Source organism: Nyctibius grandis, chromosome 7 (genome assembly GCF_013368605.1).
Source record: "Nyctibius grandis isolate bNycGra1 chromosome 7, bNycGra1.pri, whole genome shotgun sequence".
Taxonomy (NCBI): domain Eukaryota; kingdom Metazoa; phylum Chordata; class Aves; order Nyctibiiformes; family Nyctibiidae; genus Nyctibius; species Nyctibius grandis.
This window is the reverse complement of record NC_090664.1, coordinates 53,166,992-53,185,180: the sequence shown is the minus strand read 5'-3', so window position 1 is coordinate 53,185,180 and position 18,189 is coordinate 53,166,992. Positions and strand designations below refer to the sequence as shown.

The 18,189-nt window shown below is 45.5% G+C and overlaps 1 protein-coding gene across 1 annotated transcript in view; it reads right to left on the bottom strand.

Moving 5' to 3' along the window:
• Positions 1–3,203: 3,203 nt before the first annotated feature.
• Positions 3,204–18,189, bottom strand: part of ACVR2B (activin A receptor type 2B) — a 58,416-nt gene continuing 43,430 nt past the window's right edge. The window contains 8 exon segments of the mRNA XM_068405210.1: positions 3,204–3,398; positions 5,178–5,308; positions 7,716–7,854; positions 9,744–9,858; positions 14,319–14,467; positions 15,362–15,505; positions 16,596–16,739; positions 17,875–18,026. Coding sequence (XP_068261311.1) covers positions 3,204–3,398; positions 5,178–5,308; positions 7,716–7,854; positions 9,744–9,858; positions 14,319–14,467; positions 15,362–15,505; positions 16,596–16,739; positions 17,875–18,026 — 1,169 coding nt within the window.

Below are 18,189 nucleotides of genomic sequence, written 5' to 3'. Positions count from 1 at the left end.
TTCTGAATCCTGACAAGATGATCTATAAGGAACCGTGACACCAGGGAAGATGTAATACTTTACAATCAACATTTGGTCAAAGTTGGTACGGTCGCACAGTTCCCCGCAGTAAGATAAGCTCCACGTGAGAATTTTTGTTTATGCTTTCTCAAAAGAGCCGATTTCAGAGACTGTCTAATAGGCTATTAAAATCATATGGCACTTTCAATAAATACTTTAAAGCTTCTTAAAGAAATCAGGATAAAAAAGCAACTGCTGTAATAAGCCTGTTTTAGCCATAATACATAATGCTGAAGGAAAAAATCCGGAACAGCAAACAGATATTAACAGGTAAAAGACAGTACAGCTTTTTTCTTTCTGCAGCAATATGAACTGGCTCCCGTTCTCGCGGAAACGGGAGCAAGCCCACCTCGAAACAAGTATTCACTCAACCTTAACTGCTCTACGCTCCACCCCAACCCTTACATCACTTCACTTCTAAAACATAGTCACATTTTTATATAAAACTCAGTGCAGAAATGTATTAAACATGAACAAATACTGATCCTGCAAACCTTTACGACTGTGCTTAACATTAAGCGAGTGCCTAATGTCATGACACCAGAAGAGCTACCTACACGCTTAATGCTAAGCACGGGTACGTTGCAGCATCAGGCCCAAAGATGCCAACCACAACCAGGGACATCGACTAGGTCAAAATGGTCTCGTTCTGTCTGCTTTTGTCAAGGGGTTCTCAACAGAAGCACATTAGGAAACAGAAACTTCCACACCTACACACGGAAATACAGTCACATGTGTGTACATATTAATATGCAATATACATTCAGTAACTTGAAAGAATAGGTTAAGACTTTATTCAGATAGACAAATTAAGGCAATTATCTTAATGTCTCTTCAAGATATAGGACCGTGTCCTCATTTGTGACCTCTAGGTTTTAAAGCTATATTTTTCAAGAAATATATTTCAATTTTCTTTATATTTTCTCCAATTAGCGATTTTGTTTGCTTAATAAATTATATCTGTGCAAGGGTGCACGCTGACAATTTGGCAGTGGCAAGAAGTCCAATTTGTTTATATAATACAGACTTTTTACATTTTTGTTACAGGGTGATTAGTTCAGGACTGCATTTTGGCTTAACACAAAGAAAACTTTAGAAGTTCTGGCCATCCAATGGACATAACTTTGTCAGTCTAGCAAGACACAGAATTCATGTTATATTCAAAGTAAAAAAAAAATAAAAAGAATAATTAAAAAAAAAAAAAGAAAAAAAAAGATGTACTGTCCTTTCACTAAAACAGACCAAAAAAAGTAACACAGAATGGAAACAGCCTTCACAAATAAGAGTGAATAATGCCCAGGTACCTTATATAGGCAGTTATTCTACAACTGTATACAGTTATTTACAATGGTGCTTTATAAAACAAACAAAAAAATGGTAGCACTTCCTAAAGATTTTGGAACTTTTTTTCTGTTTTTTTTTTTTCTTTTTTTAAAACTCCCTTGTCATAAAAGCCAACTTACATTAAAATATACTTACTACAAGACAACACAACTAACAAAATATATAATAAAACTCATACAAGTAGAAAATTCTGAGGTATTTCTGGTTTGAGGTGGTCTGTGGTCATGAAGTTTTTAATTTTTTTTTCAGTTTAAACCTCGGAAGCCACGTAACGTGTGTGTGTGTGTGTTTTGTGGTATTTTTTTTTAGGTTTTTTTTTTAAACATTGCATGTTTTGCAAATTAAAAAAATATTTCAATGTTGAATCAGCAGCATTAGGAACATTCACTGACTAGAGCGAGTTTATGGCATAAGAAGTGTAATGGTATTTTAGAATATGCACCACGTTAAGACAAAAGAGTTTCGTCACAGAGTAAGGAGAAAGCAGCGTCAAAGAAACCAGTTGGAGAGATGCTGCGATAATTGCTGCTGCTGCTCAGCTGCCTCTGCATCCCACAACTGGGCTTCTCGCATGCTACAGGAGCCATCTGCCACCGGTTCAGGTATTTCCCCCCCACCTCCAACTAATAAGGGAAAAAAAAATTATAAAGCCAGTTTTCACACTTCTCCTCTTTCCCCCATCTGCACCGGTAGCTTGGGCTGACAATCAGCCCCAAGGCCAAATTTCCTGAACTGATTCACACTTAAAGCCAGATGCAAAAATTTTCCCATCTTCCAGTATTTTACCAAAGTCCTTCTGAAAACACACTTTCCCACCTCTTTTCATTACGGTGCTTAAAAGCATCCTTCCCATTACTACCTGGAGTTGAAAATAAAAGGTAATTATAGTTCTGCTTTTTTCTTTTACCACCCAAGCCCGAAATACCAGAGGAAGAAAGAACTAGCACCTCGCTTACAACCACTGGTTCTTTAACAGCTTTCTCCATACGCTGCGGCCGTTAATACTCTGCCCAGAAATTTCCTTCCCCTCCTCTAAAGGTTACCTGAGAACTAGCTCCATAGCAAATGATGTTTCCCCAAATGCTGCCAAGTCCAACGTCACTCTCCCCTCCCCTATTCTACACTCCCCCCTTCAATTCTACCATCAAGAATTAACATTCTCCGCCCAGTTACTTTTTTTTCCATGTTACAATGACACCCGTTAGATCCGTAAAAGACACATCTGCTGTTTTTTTTTGAAGCTCACTTCCAAAAAAAAAAAAAAAAAAAAAAAAAAATGAACCCAAAACCAAAACAAAATGGGGGAAAAAATCCTTTTGAGGAAGGTGTATTCTTTATATAACAGTCTTAAGTTTCCTCCACAGTTTGCAGTATTGCGTTTTCTAAGATGGTAGGTGGTTTTCCTTAACGTCACAGATGCTCCGCTCCGAAGACAGACCGATAAAGAGAAACCCAGAAAACTGAATAAAATAAAAACAACTGAAGTGAGTTTGTTGAGGTTCTGAGGTACCTGCACCTTTTCTGCATTCATTAGTCGGCACCTGAATGCTTGCTGAAATGTCCATTTTTTAATACAGTAGAGCAATGTGCTGGTAAAATTGATCCAATCCAAAATAATAATAATAATAATAATAACAATAATAATAAAAAGTCAAGATAAAATAGCAGCTGCATTCATGTGTTTGTTGGATTTTTGTAGTTTTGTTTTTTTTTTTTTTTTTGTGTGGGTTTTTTTTTTAAACTTTTTTCTTTTTTTCTTTAAATCCACTGAGTCTGGAAAGACAAAAGTGAACCAGGACTTAGATACTAGACTCTTTGGGTGGCAAGTCCACGTTGGTGACGGACGTCACAATGGAGACGAGGCAGTCCGAGGTAGTGCCGTTTACGGATTTGCGGATCTGCGCAATGCGTTCCTCGACACAGCCCGCTGAGAGCCGAGCCTCCGCGTCGTGGTCCCAGCACTCTTCAATGGTCACGCAGAGCTGCGCCAAGCCCTGCGGACAACAAGAGTGAGAAAGCACCTTCAGCAACAAAGTCTGCTCCAGGGGCCATCTTTGCAGTGGACGGGGGAGGTCCACTTAACACAGCTTAATGCTGTAAAGAAAAACTAAGAATATTTTCTCCATGGTATATAAATTATCATAGAATCATAGAATGGTTTGGGTTGGAAGGGACCTTGAAGATCATCTAGTTCCAACCCCCTTGCCATGGGCAGGGACACCTTCCACTAGACCAGGTTGCTCCAAGCCCCATCCAACCTGGCCTTGAACACTGCCAGGGAGGGGGCAGCCACAGCTGCTCTGGGCAACCTGTTCCAGTGTCTCACCACCCTCACAGTCAAGAATTTCTTCCTAATATCTAATCTAAATCTACCCTCTTGCAGTTTAAAACCGTTCCTCCCTTGTCCTGTTACTCCATGCCCTTGTAAAAAGTCCCTCTCCAGCTTTCCTGTAGCCCCTTCAGGTACTGGAAGGCTGCTAGAAGGTCTCCCTGGAGCCTTCTCTTCTCCAGGCTGAACAGCCCCAGCTCTCTCAGCCTGTCTTCATAGCAGAGGTGCTCCAGCCTTCTGATCATCTCCATGGCCTCCTCTGGACTCACTCCAACAGCTCCATGTCCTCCTTCTGTTGGGAGCCCCAGAGCTGGACGCAGCACTGCGGGGGGGGTCTCACAAGAGCAGAGTAAAGGGGCAGAATCCCCTCGCTCGAGCTGCTGGCCACGCTGCTTTTGATGCAGCCCAGGATACGGTTGGCCTTCTGGGCTGCAAGTGCACATTATCACGAGATTAGCTTTAAGAATTACTTTAAATATGTGTTTTCGGGTTCTTTTAAGCTTCTGCTTTCTAAGGCTGTAGGGCTTGGTCACATCCAGCTCTTTTTCATAGCCTCAAAAGTACTTTTTTTAATATCAAAATACAGCCTGAGATTCAGCAGTTAAAGCTTTAAAAGACATCAAGTATTACAATTCCCATGATAAAAACACAAGAGCTGGCAGCACCATATCAGTTACTACCAGTAACTGTGTTTGCCATCACGTCTGTAGATATCCCCAAAATAACTGAATTCAATACTGCTGGAAGAGCGCAGCTCTTATTTGAACCCTCATTTGAACGGGAACACTCATCTTTATCTACAAGCCACAGTTCTCCTTGACTTCCAGGCAATGAGTTAGTACACCTGAGTCTAGCCAAAACAGTGGCAGTTTGGTCAGGACAGAGGCGTTTAGCTTCTTACCGAAGCCCTGTGAGATTTAATCATCTGCTCAGTTTCCCAGTCTGAAAAAAAAATCACCTCTTTTATTAAAAATGCAAGCCTGAAATTATCTACCTCTGGGAAACCCACGCTGCATTTTGCTTCATTGTCTGCTTGCCTTCATGTCTAATTAATTTTTCCTCAAAAAATTGTTCAAGTCTTGCATGCTATCTAGCTTGTGAGGAATACGTCTCCAATGGTATGGATCATTTTCTTTTTCTTAATGAAAGGGACTTTATTTTCCATTCTTTCGCCATATTAGAGTCCTACTAAACCACCACATGCTCCACGTTCAGCACTGGCTCACTTTAATCAGCCAGTTTATTCTGAATACAAGGGACAAATGGAAGGTGTTGAGCAACCCCTCATTCCCTGGCGCTGACTCTTTCTAGCCCTGGGAAGAAGGTCTGTGCACCAGGGTGGACTGATTAGCTTCCCTCTGAAGTTAACGAGTGATGCATAACCACATCCCTTGTTCCCATCACACAGGAAAACATTTTCCAGCGTTAACCAGGAGGGACATACAGGGTGTTTCAGCCAGTGATCCTTGAACACAGGGCGCATCTTCTTGTGAACTACCACTTCTTGCAGGTCCTCAAGGGATGGGTGCTGACCTATTTCTTCTTCGAAAGGCAGCATGTATTCATCCACTGGACCTAAGGTGCACATGGAGAACCGGGTTAGTACAGAAATGTCCTCTTCAGAGCCACGTCCTCCCCATGCATGAGTGAGCTACGGCTCCAGAGCAACCTCAACCCACTGCAGCAAAGCCTGAAGTTCACATGTCATTGCAAACAAATGTGATTTACATTCCTCCTGCACATGGACTTTGCTGTCCCCGCAGCTTGTCCAGCCACGCGTTTTCCACCTCACCTAGTTATGAATTCAAACCCTCTGCCAGGCCTCCCGATCCCACTGCTCTCCTTCAGGAGGCTTGGCGGGTAGTCTGTGTTTTATTTTAATAGAAATCAGCCTGTCCTCCTCACATTCTAGCACAGCAATTCAGCCTACAATAACCTAGAGAAAGGTTTCAGCGTGAGCATAATTTCATTTTAGGCACTGACTAGCAAGGTCAAGCATATACAACACTTATAATTTCTTGCTTTGTGATCTGGCTTGTTCACAGGTTTGAGTCAGCCCTGACACACTGGAGCCACATGCACTTGTCCCAAAGTACTAGCTCCTAAGTGCAAAATTATTTCTGAATGCTTTAGTTATAACAGTTATGGCTGTGAACTGCCCTGGGCCATGGGAATAAGACAACTGTTATGAGTATGAGTGCAGATGCCGGACAGTAGCAATAACTTTTGCTTATTGAAATGTCCTTTGGCTTTTGGCAACACGCAGATGCTCTCTCACAAATGGCAGCCCAGCTTAATTGATGGGTGTTCTCAGGGTCCTCCACGACATCACTTACGGTTTCTTGGTAGCAAAGAGTGACCTCTTTCAAGAGTGGAGATATTTCAAGAGGGCCTTTCCAGACTAAAATAAAAGAGCTGGTCACTTTAGCTGGTCATGGACTGTGACACCAACAACATGATGTCTAAAAAAAATGAAATCACTAAAGCGGCTTATCATTATTCTTGTTGACACAATGCCAGTCACTGAACCAAACAGAAACAATCTTTCCAATGGATGGCACAGTAACGCTCACGACCTTCCCTTCCTCTTCTTCTAAGAGGAATCAAGGCTATAAAGAGCTGCACTGGTGATCTCCAAGCCAAATCTGCTGTTTACACAACATCGCTTCTGAGCTAGAAGTGCAAATGAGGTTCAGTGTAACTCCCCGTCATCCCAAAGGAAGCCTTCCCTCAGATTTAACGGTGCTGTGTACGGCACCTGGAGTATCTTGTCCAGTTGCTGCCTGAGAAGAGCTGGAAGGAGATCACGAACATGACAGGCAAAAGTCCAAGTGGATATCTGGGGGGGCCTCAACAGAGAAGGGTTATTCCTACATGAGTGATCCGAGTACCAGTGTTTCACCCCACTGTGCTCCTACCTCCCTGCTCCTCTCACATTTTATCTAGTTAGATAGTAAATTTTTGAAGAAAAGACCTTCTCTTACCGCACACCTATGCAGACATCCTAATTATAATCAAACTCCTTCAGTCCTACTGTAAAACTAACAAAAACATCTGAAGTCCAAGTGAGGTACTGTTAATTTATGCACTTGATATTCAGTCCAGAGCACTCGTATCTATACAAGAAGAAAGAAGGTGGAGCAAGCAGCCTTGAAGCTACTACAATGAAATGATTGCTTCCCTCACCGGGGCAAGGTCCTGTAAATGTCAAGGGTGTCACCAAAGGGCAGATGTGCTCTTCAGACAGAAAAGATGCCCCATTTTGCAGCATCATTTTAGGATTAAAAAAACTGAGAAAAGAGACACCACGAAAGTTCATTCTTTTGGATCATTCAGAAGAAAGTGAGATCCTCCAAAGCTGTAGGTGGAACAACAAACTTAGCCCACTGCTGAGAGAGGGCTTGATCAGCAAAAGTCAAAGATTAATACCTAATGACTTATGATAGCAGGAAAATGGGCTTGCTGACCCAGTAAGATCCTTCCAGCCCTGTCTTCCTGCTATTTCACCGAGGTGGCTTCACTTCTGGGCTTTCCATCCAGGCTACCATACTGCCCTGCAGAAGTGAGGTGTGACAGCCAAGCTGGAGCTGAGCACGGCTCTTCTCCAGAGCTCAAAGCCTGCCTTGGTCACAGGCAGGAATGCAGAGTGCCACGGAGAGCAGCACAGAGCAGGCTCAGGACTACAGGACACCCACCGCTGATGGAGGAATCACCTGCTCCTTCTCCCTCTGAGTTCTCAGCCAATTTGCAATGTAACCACTGTAGTTAAAAGCACTGTGAGACTTAAGCACTACAAAGGTCATTATCTACAGTGAATGGCAGCTTATGTCAGAAAGCAAGCAAGAGAAAAGCACATTATCTGATTAATAAAAACATGCCATTGATTATTATTTTTTTTAAACAAAGTCAGGCCCATTCTCTGGACCACTAAACCACGCTGAAACAGAGCCCTCCCCAGGGAAGAGACGATCTTTGTTCTTACCATCAACTGCTCTACATCTGGAGACTAGCTCCCACAACACCAGTCCCATTGCATACATGTCTATTCTCAGGAAGGCGTCTCGTTGGAAGTTGATTGCTCCCTCTAACACTTCGGGAGCCATATACCTCCTTGTTCCCACCTACAGAGATAAAAAAACAACCCAGGTTACATTCCAGTTGGGCCTGTCAGCCCCTGCTGGTTGGAGATGAATGACAGCTGGTTTCATTAGCCTTAAGGCTACATCTGCTAAGGTTGCACCTCACTTGAAAAACAAGCAAAAGGGGGCTGTTTTTTCTGACACCGATTTTCATTAAGATCACTTGAGTCTAGATAAGCTACCTGAAAGAAAAAGCCAAAGTGCACGGCTATGTGTGTGATATTCATTCAGCGTACGCTACGGGTCTAATTTAAATGCAGCGCGGCACGGCGAGTAAGGATGAAATCCTGCCTTCTCTGCATCCCACCGCATCTTGCTCCAGCAGGACACGCTCCATCAGAAAATTCTGTCTTTGGAGACACACAAAACATCCTGAGGTCACGTCAGACTTGGTTATCATAGTTGTTGAAAGATCAGTCCCCTTTCACGATGCTTACAAGTACCTTATGGGTGGGTGTGAAGGAGATGGGGCCAGACTCTTCAGTGGTGCCCAGTGACAGGACAAGGGGCAACGGGCACAAACTGAAACATGGGAAGTTCCATATAAATATAAGGAAAAACTTCTTGACTTTGAGAGTGCCAGAGCACTGGAACAGGCTGCCCAGGGAGGGTGGAGAGTCTCCTTCTCTGGAGATATTCAAAACCCGCCTGGACATGACCCTGTGCGATGTGCTCTGGGTGACCCTGCTTTGGCAGGGGGTTGGACTAGATGATCTCTAGAGGTCCCTTCCAACCCCAACCAGTCTGTGATCACTAAAAAAATTAAATATATATTAAAAAAAGAGAGAAGAGTAAAATTAATATATCCTGGAATTGTAAGAAAACGCATTGGTTTGACAGCCCGGGATAAAACAAGTCTCCTGCACCCACAGGAGTAGTAAAGCATGAACCCTGCAAAGTCTACCCTGCCCTGGCTTGCTGTGATCTGTTCGGAAAAGGTCCTCTCTCCCTTTGAGGGGATTGAGTCCTCATTATAGTGCCTTTCTTGTTGTGTTTAGTCCAGGCAGAGCCATACTGAGCTCCTCATGTGCTTGTGGTTATATATGTGGCAGAATTATAGCCCATAATGTAGGAGAGTGGAGAGCAGAGCAAGGAAAACAACCCACCTTTTTAACATGGGAATTGAAATGCCTTTAATATTTTCCTTTAGGAAATTATCATGTGTTCTTGCTGTTACCTGAGGCAGTGGGGACAGGGTGAAGCCAGGACGTGAAAAGGTGTGGAAAATACTGGAAAAGCCCCCAAAAGGAGGGCAAAAATGAGGAAAGATGGGAGGGGCTAACCCAGGAAAATGTTCACTCCTGAGATAAAGGTAAAAAGGGAGCCTGCACTGAAGATGGGCATCCAAAAACCCCCCAGAGGCACATGAAGAGGATGCCGGCCTTGCTGTGCCGCGGCACGAGAGCAGAACGAGGGGCTGCTGGCCGCAATGCAAAGGCAGAAAATTAAGAACACATAAAAATGTAGTAAATTGTTAACGCAGCGCACAGCCAGCTCGCAAGATCTGCCATTGCTAAAGGTCACCCAAGCAGCCAGCCTGGCTGAATTCTTAAAACTAAATGAATAATTTTAGGAGTATTAATATTTAATACTGAGACAATAGGGAGGCAGCAAGTCCCGTGTTTGAAGGTAGAAGCCGCCTGCCCCCGAGGCCGGGGGGACCCCACCTGCACAGCGGTCCAGAAGGTCCAAGCACTCTCCCTGCTTACCCACATCAAAGCAGCTCCTGGAATTTATGTCTGAGCACAAGCTTTTATGGAAAATACGTATCTCAAAGAGAATTAAACGCATCTATACAAGCTACCCCCCACTCCCGAGGAGCTATGGCAAGCTCAACTTTGTAAAATGTTATTGTTGAAGATAATGATTACCTGTCCATGAGTGTCCCCTGGGGGTTTTCCAGGTTCAAACCGTACAGCTAGTCCGAAATCAGCCAGCACTGCCGTCAAGTCATTCTTCAGCAAGACGTTTTTACTCTTGAAGTCCCTACGGACAAGCCAAGAAGCAAGTTTGGGAAGGGTTTATTATGGCACGCGTTTAAATCACATTGCAACGTGCCATGGTGTAAGTCTACAGGCTCAGCAGCCCCCAGTAAATCAGCTCCTTCCTTCCTTCCCCGGCTGCCCGGCATGGCCAGCACTGGCAAATTTGGCTGCTTCCCACTGGCCGTGTCTCTAAAACACAATCAAGCAGCTCTGTGCTACCCGGCACAGAGTCAGACGAACTCTACAGTGAATTAACCACAAAATAAAAGCAAGGAGAGATATGAAGGGGGTGTTTTAATTAGAGCAGGTGCTATAAGGCACCATTTGGTCTAGAGGGTATGTCCTATGAGGAGCGGCTGGGCGAACAGGGATTGTTTAGCCTGGAGAAAAGGAGGCTGAGGGGAGACCTTATTGCTCTCTACAACTACCTGAAGGGAGGTTGTAGTGGGGTGGGGGTCGGCCTCTTCTACCAGGCAACTAGCAACAGGACTAGAGGACACAGCCTCAAGCTGCACCAGGGGAGGTTCAGGTTAGACATTACGAAAAAATTCTTCCCAGAAAGGGTTATTAGGCATTGGAATGGGCTACCCAGGGAGGTGGTGGAGTCACCGTCTCTGGAGGTGTTTAAGAAAAGACTGGACATGGCACTGAGTGCCATGGTCTAGTTGACTCACTGGTGTTAGGTCAAAGGTTGGACTCAATGATCCCAGAGGTCTCTTCCAACCTAGTTGATTCTGTGATTCTGAGATTTCTTGCTCTGAGCACCAGCTGTGGACCCCCACCTCTGGGCACTTCTGATATTTCTCACTCCCAACAACAAATGCAAGACAGGTTAAGGGGGTGCATTTACTCTTTATCCTAGCAAGGATGTTTGCTCCCATCGACAAAATTAGATCTTCCTGGAAATCAGCAGATGGCTGGTGGGACTCTCTTCACCCTGACTACACGCTTCAACAGACTTTTGCCATAGTCATCTGTTACACTTATGTTTTAATTGCTGGATCGATCTTCCTCGGAGAACTTGGAGGGCTGGAAAGCAAGCAGGGAAGGGGGTGAGCCCACACACAGACAAGCTGTCAGGATCAGACCTGCAGCTGATGGGCAGGTGTAAGCATCTGCAGTAGGGATGGTGGGTCTGTGCTTGAGCGTGGCTTTATGGGGACATTTGTGTCAGTCCTGTGATGCAGCAGGATAGTTTCGGGGCAGCTCAGGTAAATCAGCAGGGGCTTGAAAGTGGGGGTGGAGGAGGGCCACATCGAGATGCCTCACCAGTCGAGCCCTGTTCCCTGGGCTTCCCGCATTTTCATCTGAAAAGGAATGTTTGGCAATCTAATTAAATTACAGACCTTAGACAGCAGATGGCAATTGTCCTGTATGCTCAGCATTATAATTTCCCTATCATCAATTCACTCGGTGACCCTGCTGATTGCAGGACATTGCAAGCCTGCACAAAATAATTAATGAGGGCAGATACAATTGTTCCGCACTAGAGAGACCTGTCAAAATTCTTTGGGAAGAGAGAGACTGCTGGACCATAGAGAAGGGCTGCTTGCTGCGGCCTCGGATGCCAGAGCTCAAAGCACCACGAGCAAAAATCATCCTGTGCCACCCAGCCCCTGATTGTGAGCTTAAAAAAATCAGAAGAAAGGATTTTTCCTTTCTAAGCTAAACACAGCGTGATGGGCATTTCTGGCTCGAGGATTAAGATGGGGAAGGGAGTGTGGAGTTGGAGAGCACCATACAGCCAGGGAACGCCAGCAGAACCCAGCCTCCATCACCTCAAGGGGACACATGGGGTTTCTAGGGACACAGTACAGTTTTGTAGAGCCTGCAAAACATTTGTACCCCTCCGTTACACAGAAAAACACCATTTACCTCATACCTGTCACCTTAGAGACTGACTGCTTCCATGCTATAGCAGTTTCCCCACATTAGAACACAGCCATCATCTAACGACACAGATAAACTCCTCTGCTCGGTCAGCATTAGGGGATTACGCCCTCCAGGACGGTACAGATGGTGCATGAGATTTTTGCAAAACAGCGGCTCAGCGAGGACCACACAGAAATTATTAGACTGAACAATACGTTTCCAAAGTGAAGCGGGAAGTAAACCAGGATTGCTGTATGGGCGTTTGCTGCTGTTGTTCACCTGCACAGCCCTTTGGGAGTGCAACAGTTAACAACTACATCTTGATACGTGATGCAGGGATTTCCCTTTGCACTTCCTTTTTTTCCCCCTATTTCCATACATTTCCCCATTTTTCCATGCTTTTCTTCCTTCCACAAACCACCTTGAACTGGCAAGCGTGAGCTGCAACGCAAACATATCCAGGACAGGGAGAAAGACCTGATCCAAGCGGTGCTAAATAGAATTCCGACCAACACCGTATGCATTAGACCATCCTAAAATGGTCAATGATAAAGGAAAGTGGCCTGGAAAGAATAAAATGGGGTTGTTTAGCCTGGAGAAGAGGAGGCTCTGAGGTGACCTTATTGCAGTCTACAACTACCTGAAGGGAGGTTGTAGTGGAGTGGGAGTCGGCCTCTTCTCCCGGGCAACTAGCGATAGGACAAGAGGACACAGCCTCAAGCTTTGCCAGGGGAGGTTCAGGTTGGACATTAGGACGAATTTCTTCTCAGAAAGGGTCATTAGACATGGGAATGGGCTGCCCAGGGAGGTGGTGGAGTCACCATCTCTGGATGTGTTTGTTTAAGAAAAGACTGGACATGGCACTTAGTGCCATGGTCTAGTTGACATGGTAGTGTCAGGGCAAGGGTTGGACTCGATGATCCCAGAGGTCTCTTCCAACCTGATTGATTCTGTGATTCTGTGAAAATAACCTTTTCCATGTAATTCTTCAAACTAGGGAATAAGAGAGCGAGCGGATGGGTGCGTTAACTTGATTCAGACACCAGAGATTTTATTTTCAGCTTCCACGTGGGGGCACTTTCGCACCAACAAGCGATCCCATAACCTTAATGCTCCTTGTAGTGCCGGGGGCGGGTAAGGAGTTGGCTGAACCCCTGCCCAGCAGTGACTCCGGGGGGTCCCACCTGGCACCTCCAGCATCTTCGCACGCATTGTGTGAAGCCATTCAAAAATACCCACCCCCGTATTTAAAATGTATTTGGTGTTTTCTTTTAAAACAAAAACGAAACTAAAAGGAGTGGGGTAATCCAAGGGAAATCCCCTGCGTCCTGAAATCCCTCTTCCGTAGATATGTGCTAAATTCACACAAATGGTGCATTCTCCATCTTTTATCATTTGCTAAATGGATGGGGACACTAATGAGCACGATCTCTTGCTTTAAAGCCTTTCTATAGCCCTTCTCTGTTCCCCACCCTCAGGAATTTTCATGTATAAACCGCTGCCTTTATTCCACAGGGACAAATGTCAGGGACACAGGGGTCAGCTCCAGGAGCAGCACAAAGGCAGCTGCAGGCTCTTTCAACAGCACCCAGCTCTCAGAAACCTTTAGGTTTGGGGAGGGGGGTTGTTTTGGGGGCAGGGACACCCTTGCAAAAACAGGGATTATCTTGCCTGAAGACGGCCCCGCTAGGTCGGGTACAAATTGCTGCAGCTGGACGTGGGGTTTAAGTCCCTCCTAGATGAAATGCGGTGGGTGGTGGGGGAGCATGGCCGTGGATTACGGCGTGTAGCCCGCGTAAATCCCTTCTGGAAAACTCCCCCCTCCTGCCGTGCCACTAGCAAACCGCTCAATAGCGATGCTTCAGTCCAGGGCAAGCAATGTGGGACTGTGGAGAAGGGCTAACACAAGTATTGTTGCAATGAGGATGGTTTAACCCACTTCTTTCTGGATTCCTGCTGTCACCCAGGTGGACTGAAGCATGTGCCAAGAGGTCTCGGAAGGACCCTGGTGTCTCCTCTGGTGTCTCTCATAAGCATCCTAGCACGATATGGGCACCATAAAACCACTGTGAAAAATAAACAGCAGCCATTTTCTGCATTTCTACATTTTCTCCTTTTCTTACCTAATGATCAAAAGCTCTGTGGGAAGACACGCAGTGGAGTTACCAGTCTAAAACACTTAGGGAAAAACAGGGTCCAAATCTTGTTACGGCCATAGAAATACATGGATTATAATGTGATTTATCAAGCAAAGTCCTTTCAAAGAGCGGTTCTGCAGCAACCAGATTTCCCTCTGCATTATATGTCAAGAGAAGAGTTGATGGCAGAAGGAAGCACCTATCCTTCAGACATTTGCCATAAACAACTACCAATCATACTGACTGTTTCACAGACAAGACGCTGATCACTTGCCCTTCACCATTTCATATGCGGGTTAAAAAAATTCTTGTCTCAGCATAGGATTTGTTGGGTTAAAAGGTATTTGCTTCCTAAAAGCACAATCTCCTCCTCCATTCAACAGCATCATTTTAAAGAGGTTGTGAACGTCTGAACACAGCACTTGAATGGCATCAACGAAAGAGGCCGTACCTGTGTGCTATAGCAGGTTTGTGTCCTTCACCTTTGCACCAAGGGACATCTTCATGTAGGTAGGACAAGCCACGGGCCATTGTTTCTGCAACATGGCAGAGTTCATTCCAGCTGATAATATTGCCCTTCAGGTAATCCGTCAGAGAGCCCTGCAAAACAGGACATCGTATGTTCTTAATCGCAGACCCTGCTACGCAACAGATGTGCCAACTCATCAGTTCACAAAGTGGTTTTAATGAGTGCTTGAGAAATTTGAACCTTGATTTACCAAGGGAAAAAAAATCACTCGCAAAAGTAAAAAAAGAAGAAATAAAACCCAGAAGCGTTTATGAGTCCTCAGCCCTTGACAGCACAGAAAGAATCTGAATGTCTAAGAGGAGTCTACTAATCTGCCAGGGAAGGGGAGAGAGGTGAGGGAGGGACAAAATCATCTCAAAACAGAGCAATTCATCTAACCTAAGAAAGGGGAAAGGCTTCCATGCAAGACGATGATGCATCGTATCAGCTGGTTGTGGCAATGATTGATTCAGTAGACCTTGGATTAAACAGAGGGTTAACACTGCTGGCTCAACCCCGGATTTGTGTGTTTGCTTTATTTTAAGTGTTAGTCATGTTTGATAACTAAAGCAATCCATGAAATGGGAGATATGCCCCGAGCTTCAAAAGCAAACACAGAGCCCGTCTGCAAGGGGTGAGTTGGGACTGTGATGGTCTGTGACCCCCAGCTCCCATGTGCTCATCTACGCACGTTAAGAGATGGTGACGACCCCATACATGAGCTGTGGCCTTTTGTGCCTCTCTGTCTCCCCAGATCCCACCTTTATTAATCCTACGTTTGTGTAGGAGAGCCTTGAAAGCTAAAGGAAGGGCCTTTGAATGAGGGGAGCAGGAGCAGTTCTCTGTGACCACTGAGTGACAGCTCACCAGGGACAGACTGCACAGACCACAGGGGAACTTCTGGGAGAACGTTAGACACCAAATCCTGCTGCTTCACAACCATCACCTCTCTGCCTTCCCAAAATGTACATGCAATATTACATTACCTTGTCGTGGAAAGCTGTGATCAGCCAGAGCTCTGTCTCTAGGTTTGTCCCTCTTTTCTCTGCTGCGATAAATTGCAAAAGGTTTTCATGCTTCATGCCAGGAGTATTGAAAATCTCCCTCTCGCTCTGCCAAGACTGCTTATCCTAAAGCAGGGAGAAACGCACCATCAAAGATCACGCTTCCCTTTAAAGCAAACAGCTCCTTCAGCTCAGTCAGAGCTGCTCACGTTCCTCTCAATATCATCCTCCAGCATTCGGATGTGATGTATCCCTTCGAAATGAGGCTGTTCTCCTAAAGGGTAGATGCTGGAGAAAGACTGGAAGCTGCTGTTCTCAGTCTCCCTTCTTCAAAATTATCCTCAGCTATTCCTAAAGCACATGTGTGGGGAGGGGGAGGAATCCAAACCCAACCTCACTGAGAAATAAGATTTGTCGAGATATCCTAGGGATGCTTGCAAGAATAAAGCCTGTGCATACAGCCCCCAGATCAGCATTGTAGCTGTAATTGTTGCAATTGCAAAATCTAATCTAGGCTCTATTGAATATTTACTAGGAGGTCACAGCTGGCTTGGACAGAAGACATGCAAATCTCCTTTAGCAACGCTATGACAACATACGGGGCGAAAAATTAACAAAGAAGGAGATAGCAGAGGAGCACAAAGATGCTTCAGTCATTCTTCTTTCATTTGCCTTTTGATTGCTTTACTCATTCCATCTGCAGTTCCTAGAGAGTCAAGTCAGGAGCGTTCAAAGGTTTCCTAGAGCAGAAGATGTGAGCTGACTCAGTGCAATTAGCTTTCACAGCGCCGGGGCTGTGCCTTTGTAAGCTGCAAACTGTTTGCTAGGTTTGGGTCCAGATTTACAATCTACCCAGGCAGGTCACATCAAGCCGGGGCTTTGGTCCTTTGTGTGCACTTTGGGCATCACAGCTGCATGCAGCCTCACTGGACTTTAACAGCACGGACACTTGCAGTGAAGTTACAATACCCTGTAGGTTTCAAAATGTGCTTGTTTTTGCCCTTCTTGCAACAACTACTATTGCAGGAAGCATTTGGTAATGAGATAACACAGAGGAAAGTGTAGGAAGGAAGGGTCCTTGAACTTTTTCCCCCAGCAGAAGAGTCCAAATGCATCTTTGTTATGGTCTTAAAAACACCTCCATAGGCACTTTAGAGCATTTCAGCACTGGTGAGGAAGCCTGAGGAGTGAAAACCTAATGCAATGCCCTTCTCACCTGAATAGGGAAGATTTTCACTGCTACGTAGTCATTCATCAGCTGAGCCTTCCACACGCAGCCAAAACGTCCCCTTGCCTTGATCTCCAAGAGCTGCAGAGGCTTTAGGCCAACTAGAGGAGAAGGGGGTGGTGGGCCAGGGTCCTGCACAAGAGACAAACACTGTCACAAGCTGAACCTGGACTGTAAAACAAAGGGAGGGGAGGGATGGAGAGACTGCGTGGGGGGGAAGAGGCGTAAAGAAGTGACGTTTTATTGAGTACAGATTATTTAGATGTACTGTTTGCAGCAAGAGCAGCGCAATATTCCCCTGTCTTGCTCTGCAGGGTATTTGTACAGAACATACATAACAATCTATGCCTCCAAGTGTCACTTTGTGTGTCGAACTACTGCCTGCCATCCCCTGGCAAAACCTGAGTTCTCCCGTGTTTTCAAAGCAAGAGCTATTTTGGGCTGTAAAACACCGATGACCTCAAGGCTACCTCCTGCCAAAAGTAGGAACTTTTTGATCTTTGTGACCCAACAGCCAACTACAGCTAAAATCTCCCACTACTTTACACTTCATTAGGCATGTTTCACATAACCCTAGCAATGGGCAGTAAACAGGTCTGTCAGCATCATAAAGATCGCATCTGTTTAAACTCTGTATTTGTCCAGGAGAACAACGCAACCCTACAGGACGTGTGGGGTTGGAGCTCTGTCCTATTTGCTTTCAGATGGGAAAGGTTCACAGTATGGGCTGTAATGGGCAGAGGAGGGAGGGGGAGGAAGCTGCTCAGCCCTTCAGAAGAAACCAGAAGGCTCAGGGCACAGCAGAGCCAGCAAGGACCAGTTCCCGATGGCTTTGGACCATGAAGATGACCTCCTGCATGCTTTCTCTGATGGCTCGTAAAAACTGAGCTTCAACAGGGAAAGCATCTCCCCTCACCCCACAGACAGGAACTTTATCATCTTTATGATCTCTGCTCCTCTGCAAGGTTGGCTGAAATCAGGCAAGGGGTTTGAGTGTTTGGGGGGAAGGGTAGTGACCAAGCAGGGCTGTGTAACTCCATCCCTTAGGAATCTCGGACATGGTGATAACCCCATCTAAACCCATCAGCCTCACAGGGGATGCTAACACTGCCACAGCAGCCAACTGTGCCACCAGCTTCAAAAAGACAGGCCACCTGAAAAGAGTGAAGCAGAAGTGGATGTGAACACATACTGAGCGGCCTCCGTGCCTTTCATAAGGTCCAAATACAGGGGAGCAACTTGGAAAAGCCCACCGTTTCTCCCTCACCTCATTAATGTCGACATGCCCATAGGGAGGCTTGCGGTGACGGTACATCCAGAAGGCCAAGAGGATGGCCATGGAGAGGACAGCGATGGGGAGCAGTGAGTACACCAGGATGTTGAGCAGGGAGGGCGTTGGTGGCGGCGGCTCGTATATGACTGCGAGAAAAGAGGAGGGTAAATGAGGGAAAGGACCCTTCAGGCATGCAACAGCACTGTCAGCTACACAGCCAGATGCAACCAAACCCTCTCCTGTCTTCTACTCCAAAGCTGACAATGCTTAGTGGCCGTCTCATCACATCCAACAGTATTCATGAGGCTC